The sequence below is a fragment of the Tachysurus fulvidraco genome, chromosome 21 (assembly GCF_022655615.1).
Source record: "Tachysurus fulvidraco isolate hzauxx_2018 chromosome 21, HZAU_PFXX_2.0, whole genome shotgun sequence".
Lineage (NCBI taxonomy): Eukaryota > Metazoa > Chordata > Actinopteri > Siluriformes > Bagridae > Tachysurus > Tachysurus fulvidraco.
Window position 1 is genome coordinate 2,248,486 of NC_062538.1, and position 14,430 is coordinate 2,262,915.

The 14,430-nt window shown below is 44.3% G+C and overlaps 1 protein-coding gene across 2 annotated transcripts; it reads left to right on the plus strand.

The window, feature by feature from the left end:
- The first annotated feature begins 487 nt into the window (after positions 1-487).
- Positions 488-14,069, plus strand: LOC113662483 (protein sprouty homolog 2). Of its 2 annotated transcripts, none has more exons than XM_027177370.2 (2): positions 488-1,678; positions 10,510-14,069. In XM_027177370.2, the coding sequence occupies exon 2, from the start codon at positions 10,581-10,583 to the stop codon at positions 11,430-11,432; it is 852 nt and encodes a 283-aa protein (XP_027033171.1). In that variant the 5' UTR covers positions 488-1,678; positions 10,510-10,580; the 3' UTR covers positions 11,433-14,069. The 2 variants fall into 2 exon arrangements, with proteins under 2 accessions (XP_027033171.1, XP_027033170.1); XM_027177369.2 differs by lacking the exon at positions 488-1,678 and adding an exon at positions 5,777-6,340.
- The last annotated feature ends 361 nt before the right edge of the window (positions 14,070-14,430 follow it).

The following is a 14,430-nucleotide window of genomic DNA, read 5'->3' on the forward strand; positions in this document are numbered from 1 at the left end:
GTCATGCAGAATAAGGCATTAATATGTGCTTAATAAGTACTTATAAATAGCCAATATTCTATTAATATTCATGCTAATATCAACTAGTTAAATGACCCTAAAATAAAGTGTTACTGCACATGTTATGGAAGAATGCAAGTACCTGCAGGGGGTTTGGCCTCAATGGCCTTCCAGTAAGCAGTGTGCTGTGTGCAAGTGACCTTAAACTGCATTAAATCTTGTTGTTTTAAACAAAATTATGCTGCAGTTTTTTTTTAACTACATTTATATTCCTTGTTATAGGCAACTCTGCATTTGTTTTGAAATTCCCAGTTTATTTCCACATATTCCCGTTAATCCCCATGGAAAGTTTTTAGCCTCGAAAATTCCCGGAATTTTGCAGCCCTAATCATGATACATTACTCATCAGAGGTTGTATTCGAGTTCTAGAATTTTGACATTTCAGTGAACTAGAACTAATCAGGCCTTGGGGACTCGGTGAATGCTCAAGGCTCCTGGCAATTTCCTGCTTCTTCGATCCTGTGGTTGCTCCTCTTCTAGCACCATTCTGGCTTATCAAAGAGGAAGATATAGATAGGTGGGGCTGTTTGGAAAGCTTTTTCAAGGAAAATCATGGCTCATTGTTGAAATCTTTACATCCGTGAAATGAAAGCTGCGTGGCTGAGGCTGCATTTTCAGGAAAAGTACATACGGACGTTATTATGGCAGAGTTTACCTCAATCACTGAAGACCGAAGCGGCTTAAAGGAGTCTGAGGTGGTTTTAGCGAGCTCTGGAACTGTACAGTCACACAATACCAGTCAGGGAGTTTCTTCACTCTCTACTTTTGCAGTCAGACAGCTGATGTTTGTCCAAAGACTGGAAAAAAGACAGAAATGGTGGTCAAGTTCAGCAGGGAATCAAATCATCAAACTCATCCTACGTGTAGATTGTACAGTCTGGGTTGCTGATATTCTCAACAATTTCTGTCCATACAAACCCTGTTATTGAGGTTACTGACAAGCAATTTGTGCAACCACTAATCAGACAGCACTTCCTGTCCCAGGTCACTGTGCCCCAGCAGACCCCACACCTTGAAATTATAACTCTGGCCACTGGGAGCAAACCAACCATCCTGTAATGGGGTCATATACAATCCTGTCAGGGCAAGCATGTAAAAAAAAGGTCCTTACCGTGTTGTAAAACAGTGGGCATAAACCTTTCGACCACCTACAGACCTTCTAGTGCAGAAGTGCAGACAGATGAGTGTCAAGACCGCTCAGCAGTCATGAAGTGCCACAAGACATAATAATTACAACAGATACTGTACTTCTGTCATCTTTGCCTTTCTTCTCGTTGTCGGACCACGAGCGCATCGGATGGACTTAATGAGGACTTCTATTCATCATTGTTCTGCCGTTCTTCATATTTAATACTGCATATCCAAGACTCGTACTAACTCTTCTAATGAATACACCGTTGATGTCCTTCAAGTCACCACCACCTCTGCACTCGTACACAAACATGGCCGCCGTGGACTTGCCACAGTTTGATCATCGCTTCTGTTTTCATGTTGCCTGATGACTTGCCTTGACTGTGTTGTTTGCTAATCGATGACCGGTGCCTGTCCTGTGCCGATTTGGACCGTCTGCTTGAGTTCACTATTAAAGATCACCTTTCCTGCACTCGCATCTGACTCTGTAAGTGTTTCATGACAGCTTCCTACATGCAAGCTGAAATTATTATCCTTTTTTCCCGAAAGCAGTATGGGAAGAATTGAAATGTGTCATGATAATAATAATGAGCGATTTAGATGATGGGGCACGGTGGTTTAGTGGTTAGCACGTTCGCCTCACACCTGCAGGGTCGGGGGTTCGATTCCCGCCTCCGCCTTGTGTGTGTGGAGTTTGCATGTTCTCCCCGTGCCTCAGGGGTTTCCTCCGGGTACTCCGGTTTCCTCCCCCGGTCCAAAGACATGCATGGTAGGTTGATTGGCATCTCTGGGAAATTGTCCGTAGTGTGTGAGTGTGTGAGTGAATGAGAGTGTGTGTGTGCCCTGTGATGGGTTGGCACTCCGTCCAGGGTGTATCCTGCCTCGATGCCCGATGACGCCTGAGATGAATGAATTTAGATGATCACAGTAATTTTTTTTGGCCCCCTACCAGTCAGCTCTCTCTTATCGTACAGTACGACAGCTTCCATTCAGAGAGGACGAAGGATTTAACGTGCTTCCTCTGCCGGCCAAAATCATTTTCGAACTGCTCTGTTCCCGGATGACGCAACGTGCTGCGTGGACATTGATTGGCAAGCTTCATTGTGATCGATGTAGCATGCGGAGAGGATGCCCACTCAGACAGTATGGTCATTTTGCTGTGTTCACTGTGCCATCTTCTGGATTTGACATCATGATTTCTTTTCTGCTGTTTGACAAGACTCGAGATTATAAACACGAACAGTCTACATTAGTTTAGATGATAATACTAAGTACAAGGTGACCAATGCAAGGTGGAATCAGATGTTTGGTTAAAACATTGGTACGTTTGTCCCAAACTAATTGGTCCTCACGTTTGCAGATGAACACAAGAAGATCTCATCCAGATCTAGGATTCCTAAAACCACACTTCCACCCGTGACTAGCGGTCAGCTTTGAGGCTTGTTGGGGAGTTTGATCTAAACTGCACTCACAGAGAAAGTGAGAAGCACAGCTAGTGAGAGAGAGTGAGTGGTCTGAGAGAAGTGCTGTCTCTCCAGGTTCGTATTTCTCTGCTCCGCTCTGCACTTCAATAATTAATATTCATAATCGCATATCATGTCAGCAGAACACCCACGGCTTCCTCTCGGAGAGTCCTGATCGGATCACCTACATCAGATTCCGCTGTCACATCAGCATATATTCATCTCATTAGATTACATTGCTCATGCTTTTGGCTTTACCATTAGACAGCACTTTACTCGCAGGAAGCTGCCTCTGTCTCGTGGTGGAATTTGGACTTGCTCGTCATGTCCTTGTAGAGACACGAAAAAGAAAAAGAAGATGGGAATTGGGAAGGAATGTGAGGTGGAAGCTCATCCCCCCATCTCTGAAAGGAATTCAGTGGCTTTTTCGGTGGCCCCTGTCGACCCCTTTACCTCTATAACTTGGGCCCCTGTTGAGGGTCACTGAAGCTCCCCCTGGACACACACACACACTCACACACACACTAAAGCGACTAAGCATGATGTACTCAATCTATTCCTCATTCGTTCTCCCGGTCTCCCACCCCTTCACACTCTCCTCCTCTCCTCCTGTACTCCCTTCTGTAGAGATTGTCAATCTCCAGTCTGACAGGGGAACGAGGCTCGCGCCGACATTTCCCATGTGTCCGTTTTTCTGCTGCTTGTCTTTTTCCACTCGTCAGCCTTTGACCTCTCGAGTGGTGGAGGTGAATAATCTTATCACCGTGCGCTTAGCGGCGTCTGTTTCACTCTGAAGTTGTCATACAGTGCTTTGTGTGTGTTATTGGAAATGTCTTGAAGTGCTTCCTGTGCTCCTTTAGTTTAGAGTCATTGGCATCTCTTCCGTCTTTTTTCCCCCTTGCCTTATCTGATTGTGCGATAATGCAAAGTGACGTATGACTGGATCTGCTCTGGATTAAAGATGCGCTCGACAGGCCATGGTTTTTCTTTCTGTTCTCTGCCTCAATCATACTTAATGCTGTCTGTCCCCTAACTTCATCTCTCTCTCTCTCTCTCTCTCTCTCTCTCTCTCTCTCGCTCTCTCTCTCTCTCTCGCTCTCTCACTGATGCACTCCTGGCCATTAATAAAAATTTTATACATAGTCAGGAAGTGCATTTGCAGTGGGAGCGGCTGGAGGCTCTCAGGCCGGCAGGAAATGAGCTGCTGGCTGGCGGCCAGGCTGGCTATTCCGAGGGGCCATGAGCTCGTCCAATCAGCTCGCTGCTCTCACTTAATGGAACATGCATTCTTCAGCCCCAAAGTATCAGCAACAATTACACCAAGGCGTGACGCTCGGTTGGGTCGGTTGCTCATCGTGCACGTTTTGCCTCCACGATGCATGATTCGCCATGATTGGTGAAGATGACCGCTTTGGTTTGTTTAAGATCAGGATAAATGACAAGTACAGAAAAAAGAGAGATGGAGGAAAGAAAATAAATAATTTTAAAAAAGCCAGGGGTTGGGGGTGATGGGAGGGGTAGATTGTGGCTGTTGGTGCAGCGTTAATTTTAATCAGATGCAGATGGTGGTGTTTACGTTGTTCACTGGTACAGAGGGAGAGGATGAAGGGAGAGCTTGACTGCTTGTTTGGAAGAGCAAGCCAGCATGAGTGTGTGGGATTTTAGGCCAATTCCTTCTAGGAACCAGGAAGAGCAGGAGGCCAGAACTCGGCTGGGGTGGAATGGGGTGTTGTGGGGGTAAAGGGCTGTATTGTAACTTGTAAATACGAAATCTCTCTCTCTCTCTTTCACCTAAGGATCATCTCATCACTATTCACACCTTCCATCACTTTTTATATTTTTAATATAAACAGCCTCTGAAACTCGTGCCACATTTAACCGACTGTCAAACTTAAAGATAAAGCAATGCAGTTAATCCTACCCATGAAAAATAAGTTCACGGACAAACTAAACAGAAATGCGCCGGCAGAAATGAATGACTTTGTCAGCTGTGTGCCGGTCATTAACCAGGCCATTTAACATTGATTCTGCCGTGGCTTAATTCGGCTCCCGCCCTCTGCTCTGGCACTGAGATCAGGATCTCTCTCTCTGTGTGTGTGTGTGTGTGTGTGTGTGTGTGTGTGTGTGTGTGTGTGTGGGCACTGTGCCTGGGCATATTTAGACCAGTGCACAGAAACATACACACATGTACACAATGCACTTCCTTTGTTTCTGAATAACAGGTAGAGACATTTAAAGCAACTTTGCTCACTTTGGTACGAAGCAGAATCATCCGATATTAGATGGAAATAGAGACTAAGTCAAGAGACTAGGGGTGGGGTTAGTCAGGGGGGATTGATGCAAGCAGACGGTTCTTGATAAACATTCAGTAACAAAAGTCAATAATATAATATAGCGAAGTCTATCGGGACTCACTGCATTAAGACAAGACGTAAGGACAAGGAAGACGTCTGGTGATCCAGACCCTTACGGATATATACTATAAGTTACTGTAATACGACGTGGCCTGATTTAGGAAATGTCCATACACACGTTTCAAAAATATTTCTGAATATTTCATTCAGAAAAATCGTTCCAATTCCGGTTTCAGAATCCGTAAAAATTTGAAGTAGTTTATAACTAGGCAGATTGTTGCGTCTACGTTCTGAAGTTTAGTCGCCGTTTGTATTAAAAATTTCAGCATAGTCATCTGGCTTCCTTGTTCTTTGTGAGCTGGCTTTCTGTTGAGTCATGCATACGAACCCCTTTCTTTTCTGCCTTATCTCGTCTCTTCTTTAACCCATCTCATCTGTCTCTCTCGCTCTCCATCTCACTCTGGGCTAAGCTCACAGAATCATGTTGAACAGTGGATGGGGTGGCTGGGGGTGGTGGTGGTGGGAATAAAAAAAAATAACAGATTCAGTTTCAGCCTGATGATGCCATTTAGCCATTAACTATCTCCAGCAAGTAACCCCCCCACCACCACAGCACCACCACCACCACCACCACCAGCAGCCCTTCTACCCCTCCTACCCCACGCCAGCCCTGCCTTTATCTACTATTCATATCCGCCAACCCCTCCCCCTCCGCCCTGCACTGTTTCCCACCCCTTCTCTCTCTCCCTCCCTAGTTGTTTGTGTCACCCTCACTCACTGACATACAGAGGCGCACAGAGTGAATGGATGAGTGCAGGAAGCCTAGACAGAGCGAGAGAGAGAGAAAGAGAGAGAGAGAGAGCGAGAGAGAGAGACAGGGTGTGCAAGTGAGACGATCCAGCGCTCACACTTTCAGCTCATACTGAGAATAGATGAACTGCAGATCCACTGCTCTCCAGCTTCACGTGGAAGTGTTGCATTCCCTGCTTTCCTTGATCTCTTTGCCTCGGGACCTCTTTAATAACTGGGATATTTTAGTGACACATGTTGCTCTCTTTTCTCGGAAGAAACCTTACTTTATTTTTTTTTAAGTGTCCTTTCTGCTTGTTTTCGTTTCGTCCGAGACTCTCGGTGCGCTCCTTGGGGAATGATTAAGTACTGAGGACTGAAGAGGAGGAGGATTGCTTGCCTTTCTGCCTGTTCGTCCGCCAGCTTGCATGTGTATGGGACTCTTATGAAAAAAAGACATCTAAAGCTGATTGAGGGAAAAGCAAAAAAGAACTTAAAAGTACTTTTTTTGGGCTTGTACAATGGATCTCCCTCCATTTAGAGGTGAGTGCCCTGTCTCTGTATTTGTTTGCCTTTTTTTTCCAATTAATGTCCCAGTTCATACTGTATGACACTGTAGACTGTCTGTTTATGTCCGTCCCTGAGTTGTGTAAGTAACTTGTCCTGTTTGGTGTCCTGAGTGAACACGGTGGCTCGAACACAGCCCTGTGCATGCGTGGGACTCGGGGCATACAGCGGTGGCATTGATTGTCCTCAAGGTCGGAGCTGTCAATACAGCCAAAGCTGGCAGAGATTGAAAGAGTGGATATGAGCAGACTGCAAAAGCTTTCAAATGTTTAGCCATATTTTTTTATACATGCAACATGTTTCCAAAATTTGTGTTTGTACAGCAGAAGTGTAGTAAGTAAAAGTATATCTAGATCTCAGCAAAAAAATTACACTTGAATCGATTTAAAACTATCGTTAAACATTCTTATCTTCTATCTTCTGTTGTTTTTTTGTTTTTTTTTACATATAGATAGTTACTGTTATTATGATAATAAATGTAAAATAATAATATATAATAATAATAAGATGATATTATAAAATAATTTTTTTCACATTGTAGTAAAATTGATTTAGAACTTATACTCTATTACACTTTTATTTATTTATATTGATACACTTTTCCTCATATTTAAGAATCGGGATATTTTTGTTCATCCCTCCGACATACCACATATGCCTATAGTGTTTCTCATTTTTCCTCTCTCCCACCCTTTCCCGCTCTCGCTATCTTTCTCTCTCTCTCTCTCTCTCTCTCTCTCTCTCTCTCTCTCTCTCTCTCTCTCTCTCTCTCTCTCTCTTGCTGGTGTCTATTTCAGTCCTTCCTGGGGGTCAGATTCAGCACATCCGGAATCTCATACAGTTTATTGTCATGCAATCCTGCTGTGTCCCCAGAGAGTCCAGAAGGGGCTAACTGACAGCTCAGGAACAATTTTGTCCAATCAGCTCTGATTCAGCACAAGCCAATTTTATGCATCATAGTCCCGGAAAGAGATGGTTGAGCTATAAAAATGGACGTTTCAAATAAACGTCTGATTGTTGTCAGTTCTCTCAGAAACCCCATGGGCCACTGCAAGTCCCTAATGAATTGGCTTGCATGCTTTCAGCTACATTTACATTGTCCGGTGACCCTCTGCAGGACGGCTGTTTTCCCTTTGCTCGTTTGACTCCCGTCTCCTCCCTGCTCCAGGGTTTTGAGTTACTCCCAGTCAGTGGTGTGTGGTGATTGTTATGAATAATATGCTCTCCTCATCCTCTTCCTGCCCAGGATCAGGTTTCCCTGGCCACGGATGTGTGGAAGGTACCGGGCGCAAGGAGCCCTGGGGCAGAGCTGCAAGGCACAGCTCACTCAGCACTGATACTCCCAGAGCGCTGGGGCCTGTCTTCAGGTTACCCCTCATGGCAGGCAGCACTGAGTAAACATGGCCCACTCTGCCGTCTCGCTGTTTCTCTTTCTCTTTCTATCCATCTATCCCCACACAGCTGTCTTTCTCTTTTGCTCCCATGCACTCTCGGAGCTGGTTGTCTTGACCTGAGACAGGTGTTGCGCTAACTATTTGCTTTTTACAAATACAAGTAAATCGTTTTCCTGAGTCACACCCAGTGATATCTGCGATGTGATGAAGCGCTCCGACAAAAGTACGGTAATGGACCAGGATTTTATAATCAAATGTTAGCATGAAGGAGAAATACCAAGGAAGGTTGGACAGGGGGAGGGGTGTATTCAATCAACACAGAAAGAACTACCATTATCCAACAAGAGTGATGCTAATTCGATCCGTTTGACCTGTCGACTTGCTCTGTGCATAGCTTTCCTGTCGTCCACTAACTGACTAATTGTCACCTGCTTCGGACATGACAAAATCTCCAACCAAACAGAACGTTATGCTACCTGGAAAATAGCTAACCTCGTCTGTTCTGGCTGAGATCGTCTCACACTGCCTATAGACCATGTCTATGACATCTATCATGTCGAGGACCAACCGAACCAGCATGCACCCTAGTATAGACAAAGGCCATTTCCTCTGATGTCCCACCTCACTGAATAGAAGTACTTTTAGAGGACGTGGTCAGAGATTGAAAAGATGTAATCTGAGCTCAGCGATCAATAGTTCAGTGCACACTCTTAAGAAGCAAGCAAGAGTCCACCAGTAAACCAACCTCTTTGTAGCAATGATGTCCAAAGTCAGCAGCAGTTGACTTACTGAGGATTCTGTCACATTTTAAGCTCTGCTGTAGTCCATGTTCAGACATTAGCAAAGCATCTCCATTTGGCCTCACCCTACTGTGCGGTCTGGGCAATCTGGAGCTGACAAGTGCTCAGGGACATGGCAGAGAGTGGTAGAGTGCTTTTTGCAGGGGTTGGGGAGGGGGTTCAATGGGCTTCCTGATGTCAGCACCTTGCCTCCTGTTCTGCCGGAGTGTGTGCGTATTGATCTGACGGCATCCTAGAAAATCAGACAGGGTCCGGGGCTTGGATGTTTGGAGAACGTTTGAGTCCCACTGCTTCTGGAGTAAGCTGTATCTTTTGGGATTTATTTTACAAGCCTAACTAGGAAGCTGACAGGAAATGAAATCTAGCTATTGCATATTATGATTGGTCCCTTTGGGAAATCCACGAAAAGGTTCCACATAAAAGTCTTTTAAAAGGGTTTTCTTTTCTCGAAGGTTAAGAGTAGAAATTCAGAACCATGCAAGAGACATGATGTTTTTTGTTGGCCCAAAATTGTACTAATTTGAAAAAAGACAGGCTGTCTCTAATATGTTGAATCTTGCATTCATGCATATTTCTTACATTTGACATTTTGTGCCGTAGTTTAGACTTTAGAGTAAAGCTCATTTTTGAAGACAAGTCAGTGGAAAGTTTCGAGTAAACTTAAGTGTAGCCTGAAGTGATAAATGCTCCCAAGTGCTGACACAGTTGAGGAAAACCACATGGAAAGGACGTGCAAATGCTCTCACAAATATGCAATTTAAAAGTTCCTGACATGACACAGATGAGCAAACCCAAAACTTCCTTTCTGGCTTGTCCACAGATGTGTGCTTGGCTGGAAGTCCGGTGTTGTTTGTGAAATCAGGCCCCAAATAATGAGCTCATGGAAATGAACAGCAGGCCCCTCTAAACAATTAGATGGACTGATAGGCCCTGACTGCAGCTCTCTGCTGGATTTGATGTAATTACTCTCCAGGACTTCTTTTTCCTCCTCTGTGTAATTTGAAAATGCATTTTGTACTTCCGACCTGGGCCTCCTTATCTCGTCTTTATGGGCGGGTGGTGGGGCAGAGGATGGATGCTATCTTACCTTTTTTTTTCCCTTTTTTTTTTTGTGAGAGCATCCAGCTATTTTGCCAGGAATTCAGCTGACTGTGCCCCGGATCCTTGGCAGACTGGGAGCAGACATTGCTTCCTCTAATTGATGCCCCTGTGTATGGATTTCCGTTCCTGGTTACGTTAGACATGGCTCTCCTCCTCTGTGTAATCTCTTCATCGAGTAAATGCTTCTCCATTCATCCTCAAACCGTCTTTGTGAACACTGACCTCCTTTATGTGTGCTCAGGGCTTTGTTGTGCAATCCCAAGCATATGTAGCTGAACACAGACAGCCCAGGAGGTTTGTTAGATTTGTGTATTTAGTTTATTTAGGGGCTTGAATGTACAAAACTCGAATGCAGTCCAAGTTCCTGTTGGGTATGACATCGAATAATGCAAACAGTCTGTTTCTCAATTCCAGGATGCTGATGTTTTCCATGTACATTCCACTAACCATGTTGTTCCTGTTTATGGAGGATAAGGTTTAACAAAAGAAAAGTTTCAGGGAGGGGCTGTTGGATTCCTCTGAGCAGCTGGGGAAAAGGATGCCTCAGGACATTGACACTGTCTTCAGGGTTCCCCTGTTTCCCACAATTTTGTTTTGCTGTCAATTTCTCTGCTCAGATTCTCTTCCCTTGTGTCAACAGCTGTGTGCACCAGATGCTAAATTACAGTGGGATGCCAATAGCTTTATCTCCATCCTCTGTGACTAATAATAGATCTAATCTCAGTAGTAGACTATGTAAGTGAGGCTATGTGTGCATGAGTTTCTGCTGTTCTCTTCACTACCAGTACGTAGTGCATTGAATTCACATGGTTCATTTTTATTAACATTGTCTTTTTATGATGTCTTCTAGGTTTATCTGATGTGCCGTGATTGGTGCCAGCCTTGTATCCAAGTCTCTTCCCTAGTGGCACAGGTGGCATTATGGATTCAGCACCTCCTCTCGGAATAGACCACGATGGCTTGGACCTCCAGCAGGTCTCTGTGCTGTCCTTAGATCAGATCCGCGCCATAAGGGCTAGCAATGACTATGTGGAACGTCCTGTGACACTCGACCCCACATCGCAGGTGGGTGTCTTCTATACACACGATGAAAGACACCCTCAGATGCCTCGCAGTCAGAGCCAGCACCAACATGCCCACCTGGCTCACCTGAGTCGCTCTAGTACAATCAGCTCTATGTCCCGTGGCAGTGCCGCTTCGGACCAGAGACTTCTTTCAGGTTTAACAAGTTCCCATTCTGGATTGGCCTCGGTGGTGCGTTCTCAACCCAAAGGCGACCTGAAACCAGACTTGTTAAGTAAAGGCTTGGCTGATGGGGAGGATTTAGGCTTGCATCAGTTCATCTGTGAACGATGTAGCCGTTGCAAGTGCCAGGAGTGTTGTGCCCCTCGAAGCTTGCCCTCTTGCTGGACATGTGGCCAGCGATGTCTTTGCTCAGCAGAGAATGCCGTGGAGTACGGCACCTGCATGTGCTGTGTCAAGGGCCTCTTCTACCACTGTTCAGGCGATGATGAGGACAACTGCGCTGACCGACCCTGCTCCTGTGCTCCGGCACATGCCTGCGCCCGCTGGAGCACCATGGCAGTTCTGTCTCTCTGCCTGCCCTGCTTGTGCTGCTATCCTCCTGCCAAGCTTTGCCTCACTATGTGCCAGCGTGGCTACGACCACGCAAAACGACCCGGCTGCCGCTGCAGCAACACCAACACTGTGTGTCGAAAGATCTCGGCTTCTAACCCCGCACCTTTCCGGAAGACCCTGGACAAACCGGTATGACACTCAGACGGCACTCCATCTGTCATTCCGTCACTGCATTCCCCCTTTCGCATTCCCGAGGATACCATGAAACACAACTTACTGAGCTGCACCCAACCAACCAGGCCTAGCTACATTATCTGCAAGAATGGAAGCTTGTTGATTCAAAACAATAAAATGTTGTCTTTCTATTTATTTATTTATTTGACTTTCCTGGCTAAGACAGATGACAAATGCTGTCCATATGTAACCTTTTACAGGGAGTAAGCTATCAGAAAAGAAAAAATCTGGTGCTGTGTTGGGTGAAATGCATCTTCTGGGCACAGTGCCATCTGCAGCCATACTGCGTGGACAGTCTGTATGCTAAAGGTCTGACGTTTGATCCGAGGGGAACGGAGAGCCAGAGCCAAAAAAACATTCAGTACAAACCATTTTGGACACCAAAAAAAAAAAAGGGACCAGATGAAGCTCATTCAGGAATGGATTGTGAGATGAGAGGTGGTTACCTGAAAAGACATTGGGCATGTGTGGATATGAATGGATGGATGGATGCACCTGAAAGAGCGAGAAAACGTGTGTGTGTGTGTGTGTTCATGTTTGTGCGTGTGCATGCGGATGGGTGTGAAAGACATGTAAGGTGTATGTGCATGCGTGCGCAGTCTCAGGCCTCTGTCTGCTCTCAGCAGAAGCATTCTTTTTTATTTTTAGAGAAGCTGCTCTGAAAGACAAAGTGTCTGGTCAGGTTTCTAGCGCAGGGCAGCCTGACGCCAGCCTCTCCCAAGCGCTCTAGCGTCCTCGCAATTCCACCCCCCTTCCCTATCACCACCACCACCTCCAACCACCACCACCACCACCACCACCACCACCACCCCACCCTCTCGTCTGCTGCTCACTCTCATTCCTGCTATGGGAATTCTTGTCCTATACTCTCTCCAGCTGTGCTATGGGACCAAATGTAATTCAATCATCATACATTCCCCAAAAAAACACAACCTCCACCACCATGGACTCTGGTCTGATTTTTTTCCTGCTGCTTTCAAGATAACATCAAGTTACACCGTTACATTCATTAGAGAAGCAAGATAAATGTCATAGTACAAACAAAGACACTTCAGAGCACTGCGTCGTTTAAGATCTTACTCATCTATGAACAGCAAACAAAGCTAGTCGGGGAATATGCTATTTACACTATGGCCATACATTTCTAAGCACTTTGGACTTCATTTCGGATCGGCTCGTTAGCCGCTAATCGCGTCCTTATTCCTGATCGACAGGAAGTGAGAGTGTCGGAGAGCCGGAAGAAAGAGGGGACTCCTTTGAGTGGAGGCTCTAATTCGATTGCCTTACCAGAGCACCATACTTGGGAACAAGGTGAAACAGATGCACCGATATCCAAAATTGGAATGAGAAATCAAATCAAGAAATCTGTTTCCAGAGTGTGTATAAGTGTGTGTTGTCGCCCCCCCCCCCGTCCCCGCCCCGTATATGCACAAGGCTCCTTGTTGTTAGAGTTCCTTTGCTCTATTTTTCTATCTACGTAGGATTGTTATTGTATTTCTATTTTTATTCTATTTGGTTTAATCTGGGTATTATGGTTACCGTTATTTTCTATTACCATCGGAAAATTTAACTTTAAATCGCAGGCCTGTCTAACACTTAAACATTAACCTGAAAGCGGGCTACATATTATGGAGGAGAGGTCTTTTGTGGTTCCACGCAAACGTATTTGTTTTACATTAACGGTCACGCTAAATATAACGATCACCCTATACTGATCTGTCCTTTAACGATTACTGTGTAATTTGGTTGTATTTCTTTCACCATCACAAAATCAGAAACGAGTCTTTGTCGACTTTCACACAATCGACTGAAAGAACGGAATTAGGTAAAAATGAACACGATTAAATTTACGAACAGTTATGTCGTGTTTATAAACGTAGACGTCAATAACAGTGTAATGGAAGAGGGTCTCTTTCAGGACTGTCCTTATTTTAAAGACTAATTTACTGTCCAGGTACAATGCTATTGTGTTAATCAAACAAAAAATATTCTGTACTTCCTGTTAAGGTTTTCAGTCCACCGCCTCATTCTGATGTCTAATAGAAATCAGGTCAGGTGACTTATTGCTACTGGTCAAAAACCCAAACTTCTTTTCACACCGTGAAACCGTGATTCAACTTCTCCTCCATGGTTAAATCTTAAAAGACAATCTCTCCTAGGAGGGGTCATATTCTAGGGATGGGTGCAGCGTATAGGTACAAGCATTTTACAGGAACTGGTGCTGACCACAGTCTTTAATTTAACCACTAAAAGTTCCCCATTGCTTTGGTACAGTTGGCATCTTGTAAGTTGCAAAAGAATTAAAGGAGCGAGAGAAAGAGAAATCTATACAAATGAATATATTGATATATGAATATAAATATATATATATATATAAATATCTATATACATTTTACACTTTTTTTTTCTGTTGCCGACATATTATCGGTAAGTCACAGATATTTATTTAAATGATTGTTAAGGAAAGATAAGTATTTATTTATGGTGAATGATGAAAAGAAATGACCCTTGTAATGATTTCAATTTTTTTTTTTTTCGTGGTGAGGAGGGCGTGGCCTCGAGACAGAAGATAATAAATAAAATGAGTTTTCAAATGTATTTCTGTGTATGTTTTTTTTCTTCTCACTGGTGTTTAGGTATCATCGTTAAACACAATGGAGTTCGGCGTATCGATATCATTTTCTTAGCTGCAAGATGTTTAAGAGCTGTAGCTATCGACGGGGCGGAGTTTTGGAAACTAATTCCAATGAAACTTAACACACATATAACACCGAACAGCTGCTACAGTATAATTTATACCAGAAAGCAAAGTGTTATTCAATATCAACTAATATTTTACTAATATTTTACACTAGAAGTCCAGATTTACAGAACGTCTCCTTCGGTTTGTTTACTTTAATCACATTTCGTTGCCTTCCAGCTACAAAAATCTCAGCAAGTAAGATTTTGTTTTAGACAA

Coding starts and splice junctions, on each gene's coding strand:
- LOC113662483 (XM_027177370.2), top strand. CDS start 10,581: ATGGATTCAGCACCTCCTCTCGGAATAGACCACGATGGCTTGGACCTC.